The sequence below is a fragment of the Neodiprion pinetum genome, chromosome 2 (genome assembly GCF_021155775.2).
Source record: "Neodiprion pinetum isolate iyNeoPine1 chromosome 2, iyNeoPine1.2, whole genome shotgun sequence".
Taxonomy (NCBI): Eukaryota; Metazoa; Arthropoda; class Insecta; order Hymenoptera; family Diprionidae; genus Neodiprion; species Neodiprion pinetum.
This window is the reverse complement of record NC_060233.1, coordinates 1,718,724-1,746,474: the sequence shown is the minus strand read 5'-3', so window position 1 is coordinate 1,746,474 and position 27,751 is coordinate 1,718,724. Positions and strand designations below refer to the sequence as shown.

The window sequence follows — 27,751 nt, the reverse complement described above, 5'->3', positions numbered from 1 at the left end:
AATTTAAAATACTCCAATTTTTCTTTCACGTCAATTTTGCTCAAAAACTCAATTACCGAATACAACCAATAAACAATCGAATTTTAAGAAACTGACGAAAGATTAGAATCATTCATTCTTTCGAAACACGATCTGAGAGTATCGAATATTTTTACTACTTCTTTATATTTCTCATAAATCGTACACAGTGTTCAACATCGTTTTGTCAATTATATTTAAAATTCTTTTAAAAAAACCATACTTTTCATCGCTTATTATACACCCTTTTAACACCGACCACCTCAACGATCTCACGAAGAGTAATTTTCCCGTAACATTTTAAACATTCGTAAACGACAGTGTGGAAGAAAATACAAAAATTCCAGGCCACATACCCGAATTCCCTGACAATTCCCACATTTCCCCGACAGCCTAGACAACCCGAATTATATTACTACGAATAAAAAGCACAGACGTGAATATTCTTCTGTTCTATTATTATTGTCGTCGTTATTTTGTTGCGCGATGCACAATTTTGAACAAAATTTATCTATGCTTCGAGGTAGGGAAAATATGATTACGGAGGAGTTGGGAGGGAGGATTGGAAAAAAGAATGAAAGAAAAACCAACGTATTTTTAAAAATCATTATGCAAATCTCGCTTAACGTCGTGGGAATATCTGAGATCGTATCGCAGGCATCGAGCACCGGATGATAAGGAATTCGGTATATCTTTTAGGCACATACGTTACATACAGAGGTGTCTAATATCTAGGAAGCGTCTGCGCGCGTCAAGTTTCGACTTTACTCACGGGTGGAAGACATAAACGCTTGTGCCGCGAGCGATCGGGACAGAGCGCGGCAGTTTCATATCAACGTTTGAATGAAAAGGGTCTCGAATGTGCAAGGGAAAAAAATCAAGACGCGTTGATGACGTAAAAGTAGTAAAGTGACTGTAAAGAGAAACGAAGCCAAATTGGAAGAATTATTCTTGTGATATAAAAAAATAAAAAGAAGAGAGAACAAGTAATAAAGTTTTCTCAAAACATTGCAAATCGTGTACAAAATTTTTTTGGGTACATCGTTTATTTGTAATATCAAGTTCCGGCTACGCGAACAATTTTTTTTTTTTGAAACGTTCTACTGGATTTCGTTTTTCACGAGATTTGTTTGAGTTACGCTCGTTGGTAGAAGTTAAAAAAAATTGTCGATTTTTTTAGGCAAAATTTTTGTAACTTTCTATTTTCTTTTTTTTTTTTTTATTGTTTTTTGATTCGACATCGTTCGACGGGAGGTGAAATTTTAAAGAGAAAACCGACAGCGACGTAACTCGGAATAATGTTCATATATCGTTGATAGGGATTTTCGAGGGTAAGGATAAAAAATGCAAGGATAAAAGTTGAGGATTGAATAACAAAGTCGCGGAGGCGTAAACAATGACGAATACGGAAGTGCGACGGATGGAAAATTAACGAATTATCGACGTGCTCGTTTGCGGAAAAAAAGTGCGTCGTCTCGCGTCATTCGGCGAAGGAAGGAGTCGACTTGTGTCAGGCTGAGGTGCGAACTTGGTAGGTAAACAAGACGTATAAATCGATGTGAGTGCAAATAGAAGATGAATTAGACGCCTGGCGTTGTTAAAACGTATTCCCGAGTACGAGCGGTTAATTGTAACCGCGGGCTGATGATGCGAATTTCGTCAGTTTCGAGGTAATCAGCCGGGCGGTTGGAACCACAAATTATACGCGTATCCGATATCCGAAGTTAATTTACGGAGTTATCGCGCCTCAGGTTAATTCTTGAAAGTGAATAATTAATTGAGAAAAGATTAATGTAAAAAATTGATTAATATAAAAAACTAGGAGTCGTATCAATGCTCTGCGTGATGTTGGGTAGTGTGATTTGAACGTGATTTCTCAACGTTTCAATGATTTACGAGTTAATCGATCGGATCGGAATTGAAAACAGAATTACCGATCGGGGTTTTTTATCCGTCGATTATTCGAAGGTATTTTTGATTGATTTTACCCCTTTGCCGTGAGTTTTTTTTTTATTCTTTATATTCTTCGACGGATCTGAACGTTAATACCGTGAAATTCCGAATTTGATAAGTTCGCAAAGCGCTAGATTCCGGATTATTTGACGGCGAAACTTGAACGAGGCGAAGCAAACTTTGACGAAACATCAAAGTTTCGGATGGTTCGAAAACCGACGTTCAAAGTTACGAAAGTGCAAAGTTCCGAAACGGCGTAACTTGGACAAGACAAAGTTCCGAAGGTGCAAAAATGAGGAAATTTAAAAATTTGAAACGTCGAAATTCCGAATGATCGAAGATTTTCAGTTCCATGAATTTATGGCTTGGAGAAATTTCACCAACTTTGATCTCTCTTCGTTTTGGATTTTCGATATTTTTACCTTCGTAATCCTGGTTATTCTGATTTTTTACACCCAAAACTTTGCTCGGTCGTAACTTGAATCTTGGAAATCTTGCGTTTCGATACTCCGAGCCGTCGGTTTTCCGACAATTCGAAACTTTGTTCTTTCTTCGAAGTTTGATTTCTTTACTTCAAGTTTCCTCACCAAATAATTCCGAATTATTCGCTTTTCGAACTTTTCAAATTGGGAACTTCAACCCCGCCCAATTGAAACAAAAAATTGCAAGATTCATCGACATTTTCACAATTTCGCCTGTTTAACCAAGCAGAAAATTGACGGAGTTTGAGAATAAGTTTGACTTGTATTTATAAAAGTCTCGAATTACACGTCTATGGTTATGTATTATAATATTCCTCGCACATCGCGTCTTAAACTCTGAACACGTGATTACTCTTTCGATTATATCCCGAATTGGCCAAGTTTTCTTAATACACATCATACCCCTTGCACGGTGTTTTAGCAGAAAATAACAGCAACTAGCCGGATAAAAAAAGTTGGATAAAGTTTCTAATTGTGGTTGCGAAGTTGTGACATGAAAGACAAGAAATGAACTGTCGGCATAAGTAGGGATGGACAAAAAATGACAGAAACAACCTTGGCTCAAGTTTCTCGGTTATTTCTTCCCGCAGGGTAAGTCGAGTTCTGGAGTTGACACTGTGCCGTCAGATTCAATTTGCGGACATCCTCGTTTTTGTTCTTTTTCCGCCTTCTTCTTGCTCCTGAATTACTCTCCTCGAGTCCCTTGTCTTCGCTCATCCTAAACCTCGGGCAAGCTCTGAATTTGACAAATTTAAACTCCAATGTTCGACATTAAAGTACCTTGTTAGTTATCTATGAAAACTTTTTTTTTTTTTTTTTTTTTTTATATATACCAGCTCAAAGAATCGCGGATCTGATCGAAAAATTTCAAGTAGCCTGACGCAAGCTTCGAACTTACAATTCTTGATTTACGCACACCCGATTTTCGTTGGTAGAAAGAATTTTGAAAGCTTTTATTTTTTCCTTTTTTCTTTCGACATCGAGGGATTCTTTTCTATTTCCGTAACGAATTTTACGGCTGTAAGTGTCTTTCGATTTCACTCAAAATCCCATCCCTTAGAAATCGCGTAGAGCTGTAAAAAACGAAAACAAAGCTGAGAAAATTCATCCCAAACAATCCACCAACCCTGAAACTCATCTAATTCCATTTCGGTTCGATTGTTCTAATTATCTGACGGGGCTCAAACTTCGTTGCCGTACAGCAGACGCAGCCGAAGTGGCGGTGGAAAGTTTTGAGCTCAAGATGAAGAGGGTAGGTGGTAATCATTTTACGCATAGAGGAATATATTTGAATGCGAATATCATCCCGCCGAGAATCGGGAGGATTTTATCCAAAGATGGCACTCGAAATAGGACGAGAAGAGGCGCCGATGCGAGCTCGATTTCGCACCCTTGAGGGTATGATTGTGAGTTAACGTATTTCGAAACGGTGAAGAATCCACACCTGCAGATTTCTCTCATTTAGCGTATTTTTTCCATTTTCATATACAGAAATAAATAAACTTTTTCAACGGGACGTAGGGATGGTTATTTTTTTCCTGATAGTCCGACGTATCCTCTTAAAAATCGCGTTTGGAATTTGAAAATCGGTTCAATGCAAAAAAAGATATGAGGTTTTGTTTGAAAATGTGTGTTTTCTCTATACAAAGTACTCGTTTCTACAACGGTAGAGTCAGTCTGCGACAGCGCATGCGCGGAGTACTGAAAACGCGACTTTTAACTCCTAGGAGCGTTGAAAGTGGTGTTTTCTGCACTCCGCGCATGCGCTGTCGCGAAAAAATCTGACGTTACGCGGCCCTAACCTCAATTTCGTGCTTCGTGAAAAACGCGTGACATACTCTCGTTACGTAAAGAATCGCGCGCAACAATGAGGCGTTTTCAATATTCGTCTTTGGCTCACCTACGACTCGCATTGCAAGCTTACGCCCGGCCCAAATAGTCCGAGTTTGCCTCCTTGTTACGTAATATACTATTGAACAATTTCAAATCGAATAAAAAAACTGTACCAATTAGACGTGACAAAAAAAAAAAAAGAAAAAAAAATACCGTCTCAAGCGAAGTTGTTGAAAAGAATTGACTCATCGAAAAGGGAGATCGGAGGAATAGAATATCACGGTTTCCACGGATACTATATGAACGCTCCTTTTTCGGTGATGGGGAAAATGAAATGTGGCAGAAGGACGAGACCAGATCCCAAAGTAGACTGATAGACTCCACGTCCGAACTTCATGCGTTTCACCGTATTTCGAACGTGTGATATTGGTGAAATTTTTCTCTCATTCGGGAATCTGGGAAATTCGAAGTCGAATTCCTCGGCTTTATTACTCGCACGATTCTCGACGCTCTGCGAATATTTACGTACGTGAAAAGAAAAGGACGTGCCAGTCGCTGAATTGCAAGCGAGAAAAGTTTTTCGACATATAAACTGTACAGTGCTTGCGGAGTATTTTAGGTATGATATAAACTATAAGTTAAAAATAATCGATGCATCGGTTAATCGAGTCCAAACAATAATCGAACACGACTAGATTGAATCGGTAAAAATTAACCGATCAATCGATTATTTCGGATTTTTTTTTTTGAAACGGTGAATACGAAGCCAAAATTTTGTAAATTTCGGTATGTTTTTTTGTTAATTTACAGTTTTATTGAAAATGTTTTTCAATTTTAGGTGAAAATGTTGCATCGTTCGTGAGAGTGAAATGCGAAAATCGGTTGTAAGGAGAAATCATCGAGTCTGTCGATTAATCGAGTTTGAAAAATAATCGATTATACTCGATTAATTGTGAGAAAAATTTTTAAAATCGATTATTTTTCGTCATTACTACAACTTATTACATTAAAATTTGCAATTCTACGTTGGACAAAGTCGCGATTAGTTTTGTGCCTCAATTTTCTCTCTCTTATAAATGCATGACTTATTTATTCCCAGAGGTACGAAGTTACGTACGAACTATGAATAATCTGCAAGTTTCTGCTACTCCTCGAGAATACGAGATTCCAGTACATGAGTTTCAGCTTCCGACAGAGACGACGAACTTTTATAGTTAATACCCACTGGCCTCGACAGTAATGCCGTGAAACCGTCGTGTTTGAATTTTGAAACTGCAAAAAATGGATTTCAGGTTGTAATACCGAATTATTTTTTCACCGCTGGACGAATAACTTTTTGCAGCAAAAAGCCGGCGGCATTTTATTCGAATCAATGTGCTGTTTCAATATTTACTCATCGATTAATTTTTTCGCTCTCATTCTTTTCACCTTGTCACCTTTTTGAAATCTTTAATTCTGCATTAAGATTTATCGATTACGCGTATTCCAATATTGAGAACGGTGAGGAGAATTAATTCGGTGAATACATACGTATAATAAACAAATAACCCGACGTGTGTAAGTGAATCGTTATATGAATAACCGATCGAATCAGAATAGAAATAAATGAGAGGATTTGAAGCCGGCAGAGGGATGAAAAACTTTTCGTGCTTTTTTTTTTTACGCTTTTGCAATCCTTTTTTTATTTTTCGCACAATTTCTTTTTACTTTTTCATCATCGTGCAGTACTCGCCCAGCGATAATTACAAGTCAAATATGTCTGTACTCTTCGTTCCAAATATAGAAGCCTCGTGTATAAATTTCGTGGAAATTTCTTCAAACACAACTCGTCAACTTTGAAATGAAAATTTCATTCCAACGTCACATCATTTACTCCCTGGTGAAATGTGGAGAAAAGAAATGATTACAGAATAAAATTTCGACGAGGTCGTTTTAGTATACAGGGTGGCCACTAAATCTCCATCGCGAAATTCCCTGACTTTTCCAAGTTTAAAAATTTGTATTTCATCTAATTCATCCAAGATTTAAAAAAATTGTGGGACGTATTAGTATGAGAAAAAAACAAAAATGTAGCAAACGATTCACGGACTTTCCGCAAGAACTCCTGACATTTCCCTGACTGTTCCAGAATTTCAGAATTCCACGACATGTCCAGGTTTTCCAAAAAATTCCCTGACCAGACCTACACGATGAAAATTTTTTTCTGGATATCCAGGCTCGAGTAAAGAAGTAAATTATAGCGAAAGAAGAGGGATTTCACGTAAGAGGGAAAATCGTTCCTTTCATGAGAAGTTACTGCGGTCCCCTTTGTTCTCATTGTTTGGTTCGTTTGGCAGAGATTCTGACCGCCTCGCAATAAGAGAGTAAACGAAGGTAGAATGAGAGTGAAAGAAGATTCGTGCAAACAACGCTCGTGTCAGCTTCAGGCTCGTGGTCTTGTCTCACAAAAGCATGTGTGAATTTAGAAATTGGACCGAAGCATGCGAGGTTTAGTCGAGTGGAACGAGCACTAATTACGAACTACTCGAAAGCCCGATTACAACGGCAAACTTTGCGGCCGAATATCAACTGCCGCATTAACGCGCCGTGGAACGGTATGATTTATTATAATTGTGCCAGCTTCGTACTTTGGATTCCGAAACTTCCAGCTTTCGAAATACGATGGGTAATTAAGGGGATGTCGACTAAGCGAAAGGATCGAATTTCGTCCTTTGGTTCTCTCTGGGGTGATAATATGATAAACAGGTCTGGAACCAAAAAACTGCGCGGGAATTTTTGTACCGTTTTGTTTTCTTTTTTCTTTTTATAAATTTTCACTCACTGAAATCGAGAAAAATACTCAAAGAGTTCTATCACGTCAGACTTTTTCTTCGACTTGTGTTTGTAGGGTTATTTGAAGTGAAACTCCCGTTCAAACTGAAATCTAGTATCTTATTTTATCAGAGGGAGACTCGAGAATAAATACAAACAGAAAAAAAGAAAATGGAAAGCGGAAGCGCCTTCGGAGGTGTATCAAACGGAAGAAGAAAAGATTTCGTAGGCGAAAAGAATGAACACGGAATATATTGTATTGAAATAGTGATGTTTTTCATTATTGTTATGCTTTTTTTTTTTAATGCAAACACCATGTATTTTGGAAAAATAATGTACGCGATGGAGGGAAAATGGAAGTAATTTTTGGTTTCAGTACACTCGAAACCACGATATTTATAAAAAAAACATCCCATGCAGCTGGAATAAAATACGTTTTTGCAGACATGCTTAATCGTTCCAAATTTTGAGAAACTGCAAAGCTTGTGCGGCGATGAAAACAACAAGTTCGGAAGGTGCAACCATCCTAACCTCAAAGAAATCGAGTCAACCTGTTGCGAGTATACATGATCGGTTTTTCCGCAAATTTATCAAACTTTTCTTGAGCGACAATTGAATTAAATAACTATAAGCCCCAAAGTTTTTAAACGATTTCGATATACTTGTTCGGATTTGATAACTCTGTCAGCACTCCGACACTCCCTTTAATTAACTGGGAAATTTTAACTCCGTAAAGCTTACTGAACCAGCTTTCATGTGGATAGACCGAAGGGTGGGTGAACCATTATTCCTTCGTCTATACGGACCGCGTTTGTTTTCAAGTCTTTTCAAATTATTTCGAGTTTCTGTTCTCCTGCAAGGGTGAAATTTAGGAACCGCGGTAACTCCACGAGGATAGTGAAAGGATTCGAAATTTTTCACCGCACGTTGCTTTGAGTCATAGTGGCATAAATATTCTTGCCACATATTTTACACACAATTTTTGTATACTTGGCGAACTTTGAAAACATATTTCTCGGCCGTTTTTTGCTATTTCTGATAATATACTAACAGGTTTTCGATACTCGAGAGTAACTGTCGCCTTACGATGTAAATTGTTATTGTTGGAAGCAAATTGATTGAAAAAAAAAATCGTGAAAATCGAAGGAATAAATCATTTCCAAGAAAGTTACCCTTCTACGCATATAAATGTTTGGCACGAATTATAAGTTTTCGTGCTCGCTGATTACGAATCTGAGATCGTATTTAAAAAATTTAATCCTCCATCCAATATCCAACATGGCGGATGAAAATTTCAAATTCGATCGAATCCGGAGAAAAAACTCTGTCCAACGGTTTTTGTGATCGCCGATTACAAATCTGAAATCAGATTTTAAATACTCAGTACGGCAAATCTAATCAGCAGCCCCGAAAAGCCTTGAATATCGTTTTTTAACCGTATTTTATTAAATTCAAAATTTTCATCCACCATACTGGATCCACGATCTCGAAATTTCAAAATCTGATTTTCGATTCGCAACCATCGACCGCAAAAACTATAGCATAATATCTTGTCATAAAAGTTGACTCAAAGGGACACAGCGAGAGTTTTCGGTGAAAGATTACGAGACGAAACATGTGGCGCCGGCAGATAGGCAACCGAGATTACATCTTGAGTGTGTATTCGACTCGTGTAGTGTAAGACCGGTTGCCTATCTACCGGCGAAACATTTTTCGCCTTGGGAACCTTCACCGAAAACTCTTCTTTGTAAGAGTTATCTGCCTGCTTTCTTTTGCGAGCCCTAAGGTCTTGTGGCTGGTTATCTTTTTGCGGTTCGTAGGTACAACGTACACAGCGAATATTGTTTTCTAATAAATAAAAATCTCCACTACCCTTTACGAAGGAGGCAGAGAACAGAGTCTAGTTTTGGTATTCTCGACCCGTCGACGAACGGGAAAATGTTTTCCATCCCCGGCGCTCTTTGATCAAACCCCCAAGTAACGGCCGTAGCTGTGGTATATCTGTATATAGATAAAACCATTCGAAACTCTCCGGCCCTCACTCGAACGCACCAAACAAAGGAAATCCGAGAGATTTCATTCGCTTTTTACGAGACCAGACAATCCCTCCGCAGTTTGGTGCAGCTGGAGCCGGAATTAGAACGAACTATTCGAACGGTGCCGTGGTTTAGGTTGTTTTCCAACAGGACTTCGCGTTCCAGATTCGAGGCATCATCGGGGAACCGTTTTGTCTTTCAAAAGCACGAGGCGTCGAAGAGCTTACGCTTCGAATCGTGCTTTCGGGAACTCCAGCTTAGCTTATGAGGTCGGAATAACGTCTCCTCGAGATATCCGCTTCACTCAATCGCTGCCAAGTTGATTCGTGGAAACATCCAGGCTATTTTTTTTTTTTTTTTTTTTTTTTTTTACAGTCTGCTTTTTATCCTTTGGCAACGGGTTCACCAATACGTAACCTTATTTTCGACTCCCGGCCGGCTCCGAACCTCTCGTGGCGCCTTTTTTGACCGCGCACCGGGAATTTCAATGGCCGGCAACGGGGCAGATAAGCCGACTCAAAGTCACAATGTCATAAGAGTCGCCGACTCTGAGAATCCGCCGTTCTCAAAGGACAATTCGAAGTTTCACCCGAGGCAGTTTGGCCGATTTCGGACAACCCGTAGAGTGACCGTCCAGCAAAGAAACCTTCGCCCTATCGTTTGACTTGAAAAAGAGAGTAAAAGGCGCGAGGGTCGAGGTGAATTTAACCACCAGCTCTGATGTATGCGGGGAAATAAGCCATGGAAGTTGAGGAAAAAACATGGAATCTGTAAAAGAAATTGATGGTTATCGTTACACATTCCGGGCGTTGTATAGATAAGCGAGGTCACCTCGGGCGTAAAATTTTCATCTCCTTGCGGTATTCCGACATTTTCCGCTTTTCCTTCTCTTCTCCACCGACGAGTTTGAAGGTTTAAAGAATCGAGATTGGAAGACCCGGGTTCGTGACATCGCTGTTTGAACACTGATATTCGACTTTCCGTTGAAGCTGCGAAATTTCATCGCGTGAAAATGTTTGTACAGGCTCCCTTTTACAGTCGTTCCATACATCATTCATCACCAGCGATTCGTCAGTCTTTTTGAAAAAAGGGATCCTTTCCATCTGTTTGAACGGATTTGAACGGGAAAGAACTGTTTTTAGCGAAAAAAATGTTTAGTCGAATTTTGGAATAAGGGTTAAAGGAGGTTTGGAATAAGGGTTCGTTTTACCAACTTCTTTTTTTTTCAAGGTGCCAGTCAAAAAATTTTTGGCAAATACTGATAAAAAAGATTGTTGTAAAACCTGGTGGAGGTAGGAAAATATTTCAATATTACGGACTTGTATATTACATATTAGTTTATTTCTTCGTATCGTGGTCCAATTAATCGTTGTTCAGAAAAATCATTACCGTAAACGAAACAGGGACATCAAGATGATGCGATACTCCTATTTCGGTAACAAAAACTGTTATCCAAATTTCTCCGAGACGATTAATCTTTCGGATAAAAGACGAGAACACCCAACTGCGGAATTGTTAGGCCCAGTTTGCTGTTGATTGGCCAACGATTGATCGGACCGCGATGAAAAAGAAACAAAAAAAAAAAATATATATATATATATATATATACATATGATATATATACAAGTCCGTAAGGTATACGCGTAAAAATGAAAAATGAAAAAAAAATGTTACAATAATTGGTAGCGACCTCTAAATATCTTCCTACCACCTCCAGGTTTGACGAAAATTTTTATTCAGTATTTGGCACAAATTTGTCGAGTGGCATTTTGAAAAAGAAAATAAAAATGAACCACCTCGGAGATGGGACACGTGGTGACGAACTGTGTTGAACACGCGGTGATAATGCGTGGAACGAGAATATTATACGGAATTGGAATATAACTATCGTCGCGTTATTACCCACATGACCGAGGCTATGATGTGCATCGCCACGGGGAGGAAAGAGGTGAGGATATAGGAACGACCGTGATATAAAACGTAGGGAAAACAAACAGAATTTTACTCCCTCGCGGGCGCCGCGGAAGATCTTGGGATGAAGAAAAAGAAAAAAAATAAAAAAAAAAAAAAATAAAAAAGAATGGAACGTCATCTCGTCAACTCTCGTGCCAACATCAGTCTGTGCAAAACTTACGACGCGCAATCCATTATTATGACCGTAGTCAAAATCCGTCCGCGTTATAAAAACGATTCTTCGCCGTGGGCCGTTCTTAAATGGATAAACAATTTGGGGCGTAAAAAAAATGATTGCCGTATCGTTACAACCCAAACGAACCAAACCGGACGGCGACTAAGACTAACAACGACTATAATACCTGCCTATCCCCGACAACTTTAACCCCCACGTGACGAGATCGGCTTGATTCGTTCGTTTATTGCCCGCGGCGAAGAATCGTTGGCAAATTTTTTTTTTTTTTTTTTTTTTTTTACCGACCCTCCGCCTCGTTATGTGGAAATTGTTTGACAGTCGAATCAACATGATCTCGCGGTTGTAAACTTTCTCCTTTGCTCACTCGAAATATTTTCACATTTACAGAGGAAAACTGTTTTCAATCGCCTTTTTTCAACCAAGATGTATTTTTTTTTTTTTTTTGTTTTCTTTATTTTTCCTTCAATCTTCCTCTTTCTTCTTGTTTTTTCATTTGCTGTTTTATAAAACAAGTTGTTCACTCTGTTCTGCAGGAGGTGAAATTTCATTTTAAATACCTTCGCTCGGTAAGTTGAATTTTTTTTTTTCACTCGTTCATTTGTTCCAGTACTTTTACTTGTTGCTCGTTTATTCGCTTCCGTTTTTCCTCATCAGGCACGAATAACAGGGAGAAAATTTAGGAACGATTCTGTGCAACAAGGAAATATTTCGTCATGATTATAAAATGGGTGTACAGAATTTGTGTAGACCGAATGATTAATGTTTATTAATTAAAATCGAATGAAGAACTTCCGAGATTTTCAATAACAAATCATAATCAATCGAATTACGTACACCATCTGTACCGTGTTTTTTACTCCTTAATGTCAGAAGCGCGAGTCTTGTGACACAAAACATGGTTCGATCCCTCTCTGATCCCCCTTCTTCTCCCTTTCTTGCAATTAACAGAAAGGAAGAAACCTTCGTTACCGATCAATCTGCACCCGTTTCACTTCAATCTCACGTAATACAGCTTGCAAATTAACGCGAGTTACGTAAAGAATTTTCTGCACCAAAACTCAGTACAGCATCGTTTGGCTTGTCCGCGATTTTAGGCACTGGAGAAAAAAGAAGACGAAAGAAATAAAAATATAACTCGATAATGAATAATGACGGGCTAAAAAAAAAAAAAAAAATCAAGCCCAATATTACATAAATCCAGACCGTGCTCTTCGAGAGAATAAATAATTCTTGGGATACGGATAAGAGTTTAAATCTAGCTGTGTTTTAAAATCTCCTCTCTCGTCTCATCTTATCTCTTCCCGTAAGTTTCAATCGCGTTTATCCATTTACCCTGTAACTGAGAAGACAGTCAAGCGTTCGGTCTTTTCATTCAAGTTCACGATACGTAACAAACAGACAAAATTAATTATGCTCGTTGGTTGATTAATCCGTTTCCTCGAGGATATCATCCGACCCGTATCTTCATTCGCAGCGACGCCTGCGGCCAAATTTCCATCCGTATAGTATTTTGCGCTTGGGTTTATCACACAGTATTCCCGAGGGCAGTTTGAACCCAGCTCCATAAACCGATGCTCGTATGTGAGCTATGGTACATAATTTTACAGCATTCCTCATCCGGCCGAATCCCCAAAGCTTGCCAGAGCAGAATCCAAATGGACAAGGGATAATGGGACGCGACATGGATTTCGAATATATTCTGCTGGAAGCGTGTAACCGTGAATGTCATTCTTTTTGACGAACGTGACTCGACGTTCTCCTCCTCGTTGCGATACAGAATTTCGAGCATAAAACATCAAGGTAAACTTCACGACTAGGAAACATATGGATGGTGGCAATATTTACCGTAGGGTTAAATGTCCGCTCACTCGCGTAACATAGATGGATGGATACTAGACTTTCCGGTAACGGCTAGCAAACTAATTTTCATTTTCTACCTAGGACTATGTTTTTCGATTGTGGTAAAAAATGAAAATAGTTAAGGACTGAGCGGTAACTGGAAATAAAAATTTCTCTCAGTTTAGATAGATAGACCATTAGATAGATATTGGATTTTATTATACCTTGGCCCAGTCGGGCCTTCAGGCAAGTAAATATTATTATATGTACTGAAGTAAGACAGAGAGTAATCAAAGAGTACAACACAAAAAAGAATATAGTAATTAGGGACAATATAATCCACTAGGTATACTTTCCACCCTCCTCTCCACTTCTTACTCGAGGGTTTTTGTTCTCGACTGAAGCGTCGTTTCGTCTTGATTCATTGTTTTTATTATCCCTCTCCCTCCCCGCGCCGCCATTTATCTCTTCTTTCCGAAGCGTTGAAGTATTCAACTTTTTGTTATTCACTGTTTTGAAATACACCGATTCAGAGTTTAAAGGAAGAATAGAATTTCGCATTACTCGACACTGACGTAACGAATGAATGTGACTCGGTGCTAAGGGGATGACATGGAGCTAATACGAGAAGACAAGAACACCGCACCTCACCTCCACTTACAAGGAAGGTACTCCAGGTCGATCTCTCCGATTTGATTTCTTTTGTAATATGTTATAACAGACTAAGAACTAAGCGACACGTATTCTTTTTTATCCGCCATTAAACACTTTAAGGAGGTGAAACCACCCCCCAAAGAAATCAAATCGGAGAGATCGACCTGGTATACCTTCCTTGTCAGTGATGCGTTCTGTATTTGAGCTTGTTGTGTCAATAACTCGTTTGTCTACGCGGCTGTATTTGACCTGAGATACGTATTATTGTCTGAATATCCATCCACTTATCTTTTGGTATTGGATTGACTCGCGATGGAATTGAGTCGTATTTACGGTCAGAATTTTGCCGTGAACATATGAGCGAAGGATTGAGCAAACAGACCAAAGTTTGTTCTACACCCGGCCTTACCAGTCGGAAGAACGACCTGTTCGGTTAATTTGATTATCTTATACTACAAATGATAATTAAAAACAACGGGTTGAGAAGAACTTACAAGGAAGGTATTCCAGATCGATCTCTCCGATTCGATTTCTTTTGTAATATGTTATAGTAGACTGAAAACTAAGCGACACGTATTTTTTTTTTTTTTTTTTTATCCGTGAAACCATGCCTTACTTCGGAGGGTGGTTTTACCCTCTTAAAATGTTTAATGCCGGATGAAAAAAAAATACGCGTCGCTTAGTTTTCAGCCTGCTATAACATATCAATAAGGAAATCGAATCGGAGAGATCGACCCAGGATACCTTCCTTGTTAGTAAATCGCTGATGCTAGTGGTGATCAATAAATCGCAATGTCACCGAATGTCCGTAAGAACGACAGTCGGAAACGAGGGATACGTTTCATGAAAAATTCAACGGACGTTACATTTTTTCCTGTAACTTTTCCAAAGGTTCGCGGTGTTCTATGGAATACGATAACTAACTCGAAGGATATCGTTGGGTGTCATTTAAAAGGCGGGAAAACTACTAACCAATTTGGTGCTATATGATAAAATAAAGAGATATTCGAAAGAGCAAGAAAAAAAGGAACGTGGAAAAAGCGCACGTATAAAATATGAGAAACGACAAGCCAATGAAAAGATGTTACGCTCAAGTGAGTGAAAAACCAATATCTAATCTTTGCGGTCGTAATAACGTCTGGAGAAAAGACGGTACAAAATTGGCACGACTGTATCGCACAACGAAATTCCAAGTGGAGTCTGGCATCTGAAATTTTGCTATTCCTCTGCGCACGAAGTTGTTAGCAACCCCATTGTGCACAAGTGTACAAGAGTACAAAGCTTCTGTAATGAATGCCCTGCAAAAGTGGTCTACTAAACGGTCTGAACGAGGGAGGTAGAAAATAGGACGCGTAAACGAAGAGAGAGATTAAGATCTGGAAGATGAAATTGAATCTCGGGAAACAAGTGATGGTGAAGAATTGAGAAGACATTCGTTACTTCCGCCCGATAGAATTTCATAATGACATCTGGGCCATAAGGGGGGTACAACTTGGAGGGTGTAAAATCGGACCAGTTTTTAGAATTTTTGTTTCAAAGTAGATGAAAACACTTGGAGCAATTTCAGTTTGAGGGCTTGATTACTTATAGTTTCAGGAACATTATAGAAATTTCCCATTAAAATTGATAACAAAATGGTGGCATTACGCATATAAGTAGTTCTTGAAACTATAAATGATAAAGTCCTCAAACTCAAGTTGCTCCGAGTATTTTTACTTTCTTTAAAAAAAGAAAAACACTCCTAAAAATATGTATGATTTTAGACCGTCCCTGAACAAGTTCGAGTTGCCGAATTGTTGGAATTGACGATAGAGAAGAATAATTTTACGAGGATGAGAAGGGCGCGCTTTATACAAGATATTACATATTCAACGGCGACCTTCCGGTCAGTTCGATCGGTCAAATTAGTAATTCGGACCCTTCGGTTCCCGGGGAACACAATTTAGTCGTTGGACCCAATTTCATCGGTCCATAATCACACTGGTTTCATCCTTTCTTTGACTCTTACCTTCGGCCGAGGTGAGTCAACGATTTCTGAACAAGACCTTGCTCCACTCAACCGCAGTGAGTACTGGTCGTGTTGGTTTAGGTCTGGTTCCCGTCAGTTAATGAGACTTATACCTCGATTCACGTCTTGAGAGAAACGCAAAAGAGGAAAACGGCGCAGAAAACTTTGATTGAAGATCAGAAATCGATCCGAGCCGATGCTTATGTTCTCTTGAATGGGAATTTTCGGGCGAAAACCCAGGCCAGTAATTAGGGTCCAAGCTCGTGGACGAAGGACTCCGTATTAATCTGATGAAAATTGGCTTTCCTTCAGTCCTTCTTCACTGGCCAACTTTCGCATACCTTGCAGTTACTATTACCAGAACCTCAGAAGATCGGATCATTTTTATGTGTAACTACAGGGTAGAAAAATTACTCTGTCCATAAACCGTTCTACGATTCCTTTGACGGGTTATTCCATCAACGAATGAATGATACATGCGCAATTTCGACGGTGAATAGGATCGCTAAACCTGAAAGTATAAATTTTTTTCTGATGGGGCGTGATTTCAGATCGTATAACAAGTTTCTTCAAAAATGGATGTTCGAGGTAGGATTGAAAATTTCACCGTGAAATTTTACTTGAAATGGTTTCTTATACGACCATGTCTGTGCAGACATATCTATGTAGCATTAAACATCGTTCGTATATTTCTGGGCGGATGGAAATACGAAATATGTTTGGTGAAGAGGACCGCTGACGCGACGAATTTCATGCAACGAAATTGGCAAAACCAACCTTGAGCATCCAATCTTTCGAGAGACTTGCTACACGATGTGAGGTCAAAACTCATCATCATAACTTTCCAGATCTTGACACACGTGCCTTTCTCCTTATTATACATTCGAATTTGGCGATCCTACTCATGCACTGTCAAAATTTCGCTCGTATCGTTCTATCGATTCAATAACCCGTCAAAGAGAAGCGTAGAAGGGTTTACGAAAAAGGGAAATACATAAAATAATGACCATTTTTTCAGCTTGTAACAATGGCAACTTTACAAGCAAGATACAAGCTTCGGAAGAAAGGTGTATAGATTTTTTTATTAAAAATTATTTACTAAAAATCCAACCAATTTCCATACGGATTATGCGGGGTCAATTCTGCAGAAGGCAAACTTCCACAATATTGTTAAAGGGTCCCTTCTCACAGACCCATCGCACTGAACAAGAACTAATTCTCGAACCTTGTGACACCGGGTTACCCTTCCTTCGCCACTTCGAAACCCTCCAGATCCTCAATTCTCTATTGAGCGATTTGCAATTTGCGAAACATCGAGTGTCGAGGACCCGGGAATAGTGGAGAAGTCCAAGTGTTGAACACGGCTGGAGAAACGATGTCGCAAAGTGCTTCTAAGTATCGCCGTAACAACGGAAAACCATTAACTCCTTTAGTGTGCGGAATAAAACCCGTTCAAGACGACCAAGTGCCGGCATATTCTCTCAGCGAAACACCCAGCCGTTATCCCCGGTTTCCAGGTCGTAATGTCTCCGATATTTAACACTTGGTACACGTACCGTTTGCCACGACACGTAATTCTATTAGAACGTGACGGGCGTTCTATTAAATTTCCCTTACATACCGTAGAATTTCGTACTAGTCCGATAATCGCAGAGTGAACACTTATCGTCGCAAATTTATCTCAAACTTTGTATATCAGGTTCTAAGAAGACGCTCGTCTTTCAGAAATCCAGGATTACTTGTCGACTCTTTCAAGAGCTGCGATGATTTGGTCCAAGTTCGCCTTTTGCTCGAGGCGCGTTGCGTTAGTTTGACAGTCAGACGAAGAAATTCTCCAATGGAGGGGGGGTAATTGGAAATTTCGTTTCATTCCTTTTTTACATTTCACCATTGCCAATTCCAACGAAACGACAATAGTGGAAAACTTATGAAAAAAAAAAAAAAAAACCCATTAGTCGGGATAATAAGAACGTTTCATTCGGCTAAAAGCAACGGCTACGCTCAAATTGATGTTTCTTCTTCGTATTTTGGATACGTTTACAAGAGGTGGGTAATTGGTATAATGGTAACCCAATTTAAGAGCCACTCTCTCAATTATGTCTTTCTGACTTTCACCCTGTCCGTCGGTCGCGGAACGACTGAACAGAATTCTGATCAACGAAAGCATTACCAGTCGGCTCATTGTCGGAGGTGGAAAAGTTGATCCCGCAAAAGCCAAGCCGTTTGAAGATAAGTTGGACAAAGCTTTCTGACCTTCTCGTCTGGGGTGGATAAAATAATGATAACGATTTTCGCCGGCGTGTGATTTCTGAAGGAAATGAGACTGACGATTACGATGATTAAACGAGCCGGATTTCGGTCAACGAGTCAACCTCACCTACACTCACTGGTCGAGATCGTTTATAAAACGCCACCCCCGAGAAATTTAGGGCTTGGATTATCGCGCAATGAAAATAATGCGTGATTTCTTGCGCGTTGAGCGAACGATCCAGCCCGATAGTAATTCAAGTGCCAAGCCGAAAGCTTTAGTCCGTGTAGTCGGAGCAATTGTCCGAGCGGTTATGATCGCCGAGTGGATGATTCGTTCGTTCGTTTGGAATTTACGTTACGTCAGACGCTAATGGCCGGCTGAGAAATATAATATAACGGCTTGCGACGTTATTATCCGGGAAAATGAAGGCCTCTTCGTTCGCTCGATCGATCACCCTCATCCTCCTTCGCCTCGAGACTGCACACCGGCAATGACGAAATTCTTCCCCGATGTAGAAGAAAAGCTCGAAAGCCTCGCTCCCACACTATCCGACGCCTCGCAGGCGGCCCCTTATCTAAATATACGTCAATGTTTACGTGGCGGTTCAAGCAAATCGTACGAATGTTTTCCGTTGTTGTTAAAACCAGGCTAGGGTTTCTCATTAAAATTCACGAGCAAAGTTATTATATGTAAAATATTCGGCGTTTATATATTGTTGAATTGTTCCGCGCGTCGAGTCTAAACCGAGACGTGATTTTTTTTCGTTTTTCTTCTTTTTTGTACACCCTCAGTCTACGTTCTCTCCGTTCACCCTATACCAGGTGGTGAACATTGTCGAAATTTAATTAGCGTTCGAAGTTTTCAAACATAGGTATTATGCCTACACTTTGCGGCATAATTTGCTTGAGGGATAGAAGTAATTCTATTCAACAAATTTTCCTCCTCGCGTCGTTAGTCACTCTTCGGATAAGTGCGGATGTAAATATTTCTCATCCATCAAGTGTTGATATGAGTCTGTTTGATCAGTGAAATAATTATTTACGGTACGGGTGTGTAAAAATCGTAAAATGCATCGCTGATCATGATGAACAATTTCACCAACTTACTCGGCTCGAATTTATAAGCCGAGCTTGAATTATTTGATGAAAACCACTCGGCAATATACACATTCTCGAGTATACTACGAGATTTAAAATACTCTCCGGACGTATTCGAATGCGAAAATACTCCATCCTCGATCTTTGATCTCTGTGTTAGATCATGGACGTGGACGGAGATTAAAATAATGAGAGCGGTTTAGAGCCTCGGCGGTAATCCAAATCCCCTCTGTCTATAACCACAGTGTACGTTGTGTAAAAGAAATGAGATACTTGAAAGTTTCTTCGGGATTGCCGAGGGTTGAAAAATATATAGGTATAATAAATAAAACGGGGAGAAACCTCGAACGATTTTCAATAACCTAGAAGAATTCCGCACATTTTAACCACCGTTATTTCAAACTACTTGCTAAAACTTTCCCTCTAACGATCGATTTTCATTTCTCTATATATTTTACCCACATGTAATGTTCAGTCGTTCAGAATTTTTACGTTATACACTCGCGAGGGAAGCTGTATTATATAAGGACCGTGTCTGGTACCGTCTCCTACCCGTTTAAGAGGATTAAGCCCCCCTCGTGGAAGCTGCGTAATAGCTGGGAGGTTTAATTGTAAGTAAGGGCGTGGGTATAAGAGAAGGATGAAGACGGGCTTATCCTATTACTAGATCAGCTATTCGCAATCTGCTTAAATGCCGAGGGTTTCTCAAGCCCGATACCGAACTTCTTTGTAGATTCGGCCGTCTTACAGAATCACGCGACAACATTTACAAGAAGATTCGATTAAACATAATGTCCCAGCAGGACCATTTTATATTTGTGTTATTTCTTACGTTTCTGTTAACGAATGTGACGCAAATTTTGCAATTTTAACGTTTAATGTACAATTTTACCTTTTGTTGGCAGTCATTCGTACAGGAAAAAAATTGTCAAATCAACCCAAAAATTTTAGTGGTCCTCCTGGGGACATTTTTTTTTTTTCGTACCGCGTGGCTTCTCGGTTTCGTGACTGTCGCAAAGCAGTTTTTCCCGACGAAATGAATCAATCACAGATGTGACAGTGGACCAAGATTATTCTTAGCAAAAATCAATCGAGCGGCACAGTCTTTCTCTTTCGTCGACACTCATTCACGACTTATGATTTCAAAAAGAATGGGAGCAGAAAGTCTCCAAGAGCAATCTGTCGGTAGGCTAAAAATAATCGAATGAAAAGTTATAATCTTGTGTAAGAATGGTAGAAGCTCACTCGCTAAGGATCAAGTGGGATTAATTTGATCAGGTTGGATTCGTTGTCACAAGCGATGTGAGAAAGGTGGTGAATTTGATTAGAGGTGTATGGTTCTTCGTAGAGCGAGGTTTCTTCATTGAGACCCTTTTTCAACGTCAAGCTATAACTTAATCAACCAGACACTCTCTCTCTCTCTCTCTCTCTCTCTTGAAAATAATTTCAATTCTTTGCTAAGAAAATTGAAATGTAGTCTAATTACGCCGAGTAAAGGGAGGGTGATTGTAATGAAATTGATTCGAATCCACAGCCGATAAATCGAATTCGCGATCACCGATCGAGGGTCGTTCCTCGTCGTATGGGACTTTTCCACGATCGATGGTATTATAAAACGAGAAGGGCGAACGATCGAACATACCCATCTAACGATGACACAGAGTTCCGTAGCAAAGAGCTGAACGATTCGATGCTGATCGTCATAGGTTTGGAATTTTATCTGATCTCGCGAGTGTGCGCAACGTGTGTGTGTGTGTGTGTGTAAAGCTCGCAGGCAGTCGGGCAAGCAGAGGGAGGTGCAGGTTGGCCAAAGTAATTGTTTCGGTGGGCGGTTATAGACGTGTGACCAGATGGCGCAGACGTCACAGGGTGCAGGCCACGAGGCGACTGAATTTTAAACCAATTCCGACGGAAAGTTTTGAGCAACGGACTCACCCCTTAATACCGTAAGACATTCGCGTATCACTGCCGGTGGGACAGGGTGGTTTCCGGCCGAGTTGAGCCACGGGTGTCAGCTGCGGAGACTGGCTTCCGCTGCACCCCGATCCGAAGGAGAAACACCCATGTTCAACGACGTAAGTAAGTAGGATCCGACCCCTGAGTTTTAAACTATTCGCATCAAGTAGAGCGAGACTCGTTGGTTTCGTAGGAAAGTCAGGTAAGTGTACCAGTTACCGACCCTGTCCCAGTTAATGACATTTCATTGGTAGTATCCGTTTGATCCTTGATTCTAAAACTACTAAAAATATATTTTTAGTGTCCGACCCTCTAGCAATCTAGGTTTTTTAGTCATCGAAAAATTCACAATTTCTGCCGTACATTTGTAATTTTGGAAAATGAAAGAGTCCATAATTGGGTCTGGACGTGTCAATAACTGGTACAACTTACCTTAGTTGCGCGAGCGTGACTTCGTTATTTCTAGGAACAAGAGATATTTGCAATCAACAAAGCATCTGTCCTCGTTAACTAACCGAAAGTGCTTGCAAACTTTTCCCGCGATACGTCGACGTTCAGGTTCAGTTTCTGGACAGATTTCTTCCCGTTGGCGGGTATTCCAACTTTTTAATTGGCACTGAAACCGTTGGTCTTTGTTCAAACGGCAGCCTAATTTACGCGCGGTTTTATTGCCTTGGCACGTGCAAAAATGTGGGCCAGTTAATTGTGTGTACCCTACGATAGAAAACTTGGTGTGCGTGTGTGTGTGTGTGGAAAGACCTTCGGTGTCTAGTTTGCAGGTGTCTATATGTATGTGCATGTGTATCTATTAACCGATAGGGAAAGTGAGATACAGAGGTTGCGCCGAGATAAGCTGTGCACACAATTAACCCTACATGGGTCTCAAGCTTGTTTTCTATCCCCCTCTTTAAAGCTTTTTTCCAAACAATGTTACCAGCAGCTCCATGAGCCGTAATCCGCTCTTACTAGTCGTTTTCATTCTGTGTGTACATATAATATGAATATTATATCCACGGTCGTGGGAAATCGCATCACGCAACAATTTCATCTTTTTCTTGAAACGGAATAAATCTCTTCATGATCCCATCACGCGCTCCCGTAGGCATTTCATCCAGCCGCCGCCGCTATTACGACTTCAATAAATCAGAATTTCGATCTTTACGATGTCGTTTTATAATGGCTGTATAACATTTACGCGTTCGACCGTTCGCCGACGATTCCGGATACGCATCATCGCACATCTGTAATTCCATTGAGTCCTGGGAACCATTAGCAAGGGACGCGAGTCCTAAGAATTGGGCAGGCTAAACTCGCAGGTATGATTCAAGAGTTGAGGATTAAAACCGCAATGTGCGACCATCGGCCGTTCATTCGGGGTGGAAGGAATCGTGTTGATATTTTTTTGCCTGCCCAACGATGAGTCGTGAAATGTGATTTTTTTCCGCTGAAGCCTGAGCATCGCGGTGATAAATTCACGCTTGGTTATATCGAGGATATTTATAGTACCCCAAAACCTGATCTATACGTACGCTGGTTCAACAAACTACAAAAATAAAGACACTGCAGCGCTTGTTGTATAAATGATTGCGATGCCCACGATCTAGACATCGCTGTTCCTATAATACCCCGAAGAGGTTCGACATGTTACTACACAAGTTGGTTGGTTTGTAGCTTAAATATGCCAGTCCAGTTTGTATTTTTCACTCATCGCCGGTGCGAACGAAATCAAAAAGCCGGGAGCGATGGGTTCACAATATTGAGGCAGCTGGACCTGATGGAGATAACAGAGGAATGTTTTCAATCTCATATAGCTGCTTTTTCATTTTTATCTCACTTAGGCAACGTTCAGCATTTCCATTTCAAACGCGTGCTTATTTGAAATAGAACTAACCTTCTGTTTTAGTATTTCCAAGTGTTCCAATCGTTCTTTCACATTCTCAACCGAATGTCAATCACAATGATTGACAAATCCTGGTCGAGAAAAATGTCTGACCGATTGTTCAAGTGCACTCTGGTAAAATGCCGGATATGTGAATCGGTTCAATCATTAACGAGGCCCAGGTAGCACACTGTTGGCTGTTAGTTGTCTTAATGTAGACAAAAATTCTCAGCCGACTATTTCAAGTCAACTAGGAGGAGGCATATTATGAGCCTAAGAGTGCGCGAATGTCCTCTGAAATGTCATGGCAAAGACAACACGCTACGTAAACTATTATTAGGTTTTCAGTTGACTGTGAGCAGTCAAGACAAAAAAGCAATAATTTGCAAGTAAGCTAATTACGTGGACTAACAGTCAGCTGGCGTCAAGTATGAGACAGCGATTAGTCAGTCTAACTGCCACCAAACGTTGACGTTCATTCTGCACATGAATGCGCTCACGTAAACAATTATTTGTCTGAAAAACATCAAAAACTTTTCACTTGACTTTCCAGTGGTAACTGGAATAGGGTGACAACGGGTTTTCTAGTGGAATTGCCTTATACTTGGCATTTCAAAGGACATTCGTAGACATGAAGTATACCGCATGTCAAGTGTAAATCCAATTTTTTGACGATCTATAGACATTCAAAAATAGTCGACATTTTGTCTATTTTTTCCCAACAATGCGTCGACATTTTTTTAATTCCACAAAACGTCGACTTTTTGCAGTCGAATGATAGTCAACCTCTGGATAAGTGTGCTACCTGGAGACCTATCCGGGTCCTATGCATATGGATAAGTTTACGAATAGGTCCGGACGCAGACCGAACAGAGTATCGGACCCAAATAAGTCCCTGTATACATATAATTATCGAATCGATTCACCAATCCGGCATTTTTATCAGGGCATGTGAATCCGCGAGTATGGCTTGCTGAAAAAGTTAAATTGGCGTTGAGAAAAGCTCGTTGAATAATCTTCCAGCGGTGTGTCATCACTCGAAGTATAATTCACGAGTGCGGTTGAAGATTATACGAATTTATAATTTTACCTCTCTTCAACTTTCAGGAGAAAACGAGAGTACGGAGTGCTTGCAAATAGGAGAGACCGTGATCACAGACAGCCTTGAAACCGAGCCGGTTATTTCCCCGCCGTTGAGTATGAAGGCAGTGAAAATACGCTCTACATCACTAATCATATTTCCATCTGAGCAGTTTCTACGGGTATAGAAGTCCACGAAGTTTTCGGGGCGTGTTAACGAGGGTACAAAATCACTCAAACCGTGTGAAATAAATTAGAGAGCCCTCCTGTGAATTACCAGCACGATGTGTTGCGTGGGCGAGTCCAATCCTTCATTCCCCAAGATCGAGTTCTGCGAAGGTCTGCGAGCAAGAAGTCAGAGAGAGGAAATCGGTGCCGCTAATTGAAAAAAAAAAGGTCACGAAATTTCGTTGCTGAGGACATGAGGACCGTCGTGGAAGTCGCGGATCTGAACAGGACGCTCTTTACTCGGATTGGGGAGACGCGGGTGAGGCACGCCTTGCATCGTTTTTACCGCGAAATGGTGCCACTTCCGGTGTCGTCGCTCGGCACGAACCTGACATCCATCCCAAACGACAAACTGGACGTCGGAAACGGAACGACCCCGAGCGAGGAACTCGACGGGACGACGCACAAGCTCTACCTCTACGGTACCCCGCCTCTGATACTGTTCTGCATCATATCCATCGCCATAAACGTCAAGATACTTGTCAGCGTCTACTGGATACGGCGACCCCTCAGCCCCACCCTCCACATTAGCCTCAGCCTGGCTGGCGCTGATGCCTTCTCCAGCATAGCTTTAGGAGTCGGTCTCGTGATGAACAGCTTTGTCCCCATCGGACTGGGCTACGAACTCTCGGGTGGGTTCCTAAACGCTCAATCTTAATGCCTACCACCTGAATTTCATTATCCCAGTCTTGACGCTGAGTAATTGAAATTGATTTCCTGGCACCGTAACGGAGTTCCCGTGTTTCCGAGATTCAACCACTAATACATGTTTCTCGCTCACTTAATATACTTCAACCGTTAAAACAGATTTAAGGCATTCATTATACAGAGACTGTAATTTCCATATATTTCTTTCCACATCTTCCATATCTTTCGGCGAATTTGGCAATACTTTACTGGATTTTCACGGGAATTCGAGGGTGCACAAACTTTTCAAGTACCGTGATGTTCCCTTTCACATAATATCGCGAGTCAGTGCCAGTGAGTGAAACATCTATTTAGGTGAATGGATTCATGGCATTGCACGAATATGTTTCAGGCGTTGACTGCTTTAAACTGGGGCTCGAAGCCGTTAGGCTCGGCGCGATAATAATAACTGTCGCCCATCTGATGGCCCTTGCAGCGAATCACTACCTCGGGATCCTGAGGCCTCTGCACTATCTCTCGATAATGACGCACAGGCAAGTATCGTAATCTCTATATGTATTTCATGTCTGATACTTGAATTCCGATTCATCTTCATTCGTCAAACTTTTAGAAACACTACGCTGCTGGTGGTGCTCCTTTGGGTCCTACCCCTGTCCTTTTTCTTGTCGTACTTTGGTCTGATTGAGGACCAGGGTTTCCAATCGGAGAACTGCGAGATAAACACGTGAGTGATGGACCGTTTCAAGTTTCACCAAAGTGACGCACGGCCCCGTATCGTAACATTGACAAAACTCGCATTACAGGTTCCTGTATTACAAGAAGTTCAGACTGATGTTCAGCAGCCTCTTCTTCGGCCCGTTTCTTCTCATGGTCTGCATCTATACTCACATATTCTGCATAGTCAAGAGACATCAAGCGTCCAGACTTAAATTCAGCAGAGCCGGGTCTCTCCATCGGGGACCAAACAGCCTGCGGCAAAACTCATCCCAGCAGATGGCCAGGAACGTGAAGGCCATCCACACGACCCTCTACATCCTCGGTAATTGGTCTTAGCCACGTTATTGTTGAGCTCTTTTTCGCTTTGGAATGTTTTTCCCAAAAAGGTTCCAAGCTGTTCTGGAAGGTTGCCATTTGCGTTAATCCAGAGATGACGCAGGTCTTACAGTCCGAAATTCCTTTCAAGTCTTTGCGAAGTCCCAAAGTGATAGAATATCAATAAATATACCTATCCTCACTCCGCAGGAAGCTACGTGGTTGGTTGGATGCCAGGAACGATTCTGTACATCCTCGCTTGCGACGATTGTCTTCTGAACCTTGACTGGGTTACCGGAAGAGCCAAGTTCCTCGTCTACAATGCTGTCAACTGCCTGATAATTCTGAAAACACTAGTGAACCCAATCATATACGCGGCAAGGATGCATGAGATCAAGGTGAGAGTCCGTTCCATTGGTTACGTAGAATATAGACTTTATTTCGACGTTCTGATTACTTTTTCCTCGCATTTAGGTGGCGAAGAGGCGGATGCACGCGTCCCTCTGCAGATGCTTCAATCCAGCGCGAGCTGACGGCATGGCTATCGGCCTCCACTGTAGTAGCGAGGGGAACCAGAGTAACAGAGCATCTCTTTCGAGGACGGCAGTTTGCAAACTGGCGAGCAACGTCAGCGGAAAGAACCAGCGCGGCAGTGATCGCTCCTACACAAGGACAAACACTGTTCTCTGAGGTCGGCGGGAGGCCGTCGAGATGAAAAGACTCGACGCCTAACGACAATTTTAATGCAAAAGTATCCCAGCAGGGTGCATATAGCTGAGCTACTGCATCCCGTTTAACAACCTAACACGGGCCACCATTACTCTTCTGATATTAAGCGCATGCATATGCGGTACACAATACCCCAGAGAGATTAACGGTCGGTGGTTGGTTTGCGGGGAAATGACAAATAACGAGAAGGTGTTGCAGGGAGAGCCATGAGTTCATATATATTGACCACGGTGATAAGTGTATTTGAAACCTTGAACAACGGTGAAGAAAATATTGTTTTGAAACGTGAATATTTCATTCAATGCATATAGGTCACTGATATCAGTGATATAAATATGTACGTAAACATAAGAGGAAAAGAGTTAACCAGTTTAACCAATACCTATCGGTGTTGTTGTAAATAACGCAGTGCTCGCTTTGAATTGTGAACGTATACTATGTATTTACGCGTGCCTAAGGATTATAGTCTTTTTGGCAGTAATAGAGATATTCGCGAGGAAAATAATACAGTTAATTAAATAAATTAATTGACGCTCGCTGAACAACGCAGTGGACAAAGTACATTTCGAGAACACTGAATGAACTATTTGAAAAATTCTGAACATGGCGTCAGGTGCGACGAATGACGTAATAAATTTTGTGGCCAATCGTATGGCAGTGCTATAAACTTCGCTAGGGTTCGCCGAGTATTGATTGGAATAATAAAAATTCAATACCATACCAATAAATCACTAAATATTTGCCCTTCGAGATAATGAACATTGACTGTCTGAACGTTCACGATGATAATACAATACTATGTGTAAAAAATATATATATATATATATATATGCACATATATATATATATATTTCGCTTTTGCAAATTATTACGACGCAATTATATCTAATTTATGTAACTGTGAAAAATAATAATGTTGAGCTGTATATATCGAAACATTTAAAATTTTCTCAAATTGTATAACAACCGAATCGGTAAATACATACTGATACTGTTCTTTTTTCGATAATTTTCTTTCCTTCTTTCATCGAGTGTACCTGTAAATGCAAAATAAACGTAGTTTAAACG

General features: G+C 40.6%; 2 protein-coding genes across 6 annotated transcripts in view; one reads left to right on the top strand and one right to left on the bottom strand.

The window, feature by feature from the left end:
• LOC124213329 (glycosyltransferase 25 family member) overlaps positions 1-27,751 on the bottom strand; it is a 40,901-nt gene that overhangs the window by 9,048 nt on the left and 4,102 nt on the right. The gene's annotated exons all lie outside the window — the stretch shown is intronic.
• LOC124213330 (lysophosphatidic acid receptor 1-like) lies at positions 857-27,740 on the top strand. Of its 5 annotated transcripts, XM_046614555.2 has the most exons (8): positions 857-1,004; positions 1,338-1,549; positions 24,074-24,906; positions 25,314-25,455; positions 25,533-25,646; positions 25,726-25,961; positions 26,165-26,352; positions 26,429-27,740. In XM_046614555.2, exons 3-8 carry the CDS (start codon positions 24,468-24,470, stop codon positions 26,642-26,644), a joined length of 1,335 nt encoding a protein of 444 aa, XP_046470511.1. In that variant the 5' UTR covers positions 857-1,004; positions 1,338-1,549; positions 24,074-24,467; the 3' UTR covers positions 26,645-27,740. The 5 variants fall into 5 exon arrangements, with proteins under 5 accessions (XP_046470511.1, XP_068989679.1, XP_046470515.1 ...); XM_069133578.1 differs by lacking the exon at positions 857-1,004 and having other exon boundaries at positions 1,177-1,549; XM_046614559.2 differs by lacking the exons at positions 857-1,004; positions 1,338-1,549 and adding an exon at positions 2,966-3,044.

Coding starts and splice junctions, on each gene's coding strand:
- LOC124213330 (XM_046614555.2), top strand. CDS start 24,468: ATGAGGACCGTCGTGGAAGTCGCGGATCTGAACAGGACGCTCTTTACT. Junction 24,907..25,313: donor ACTGGGCTACGAACTCTCGG/GTGGGTTCCTAA, acceptor AATATGTTTCAG/GCGTTGACTGCTTTAAACTG. Junction 25,647..25,725: donor GAGAACTGCGAGATAAACAC/GTGAGTGATGGA, acceptor CTCGCATTACAG/GTTCCTGTATTACAAGAAGT.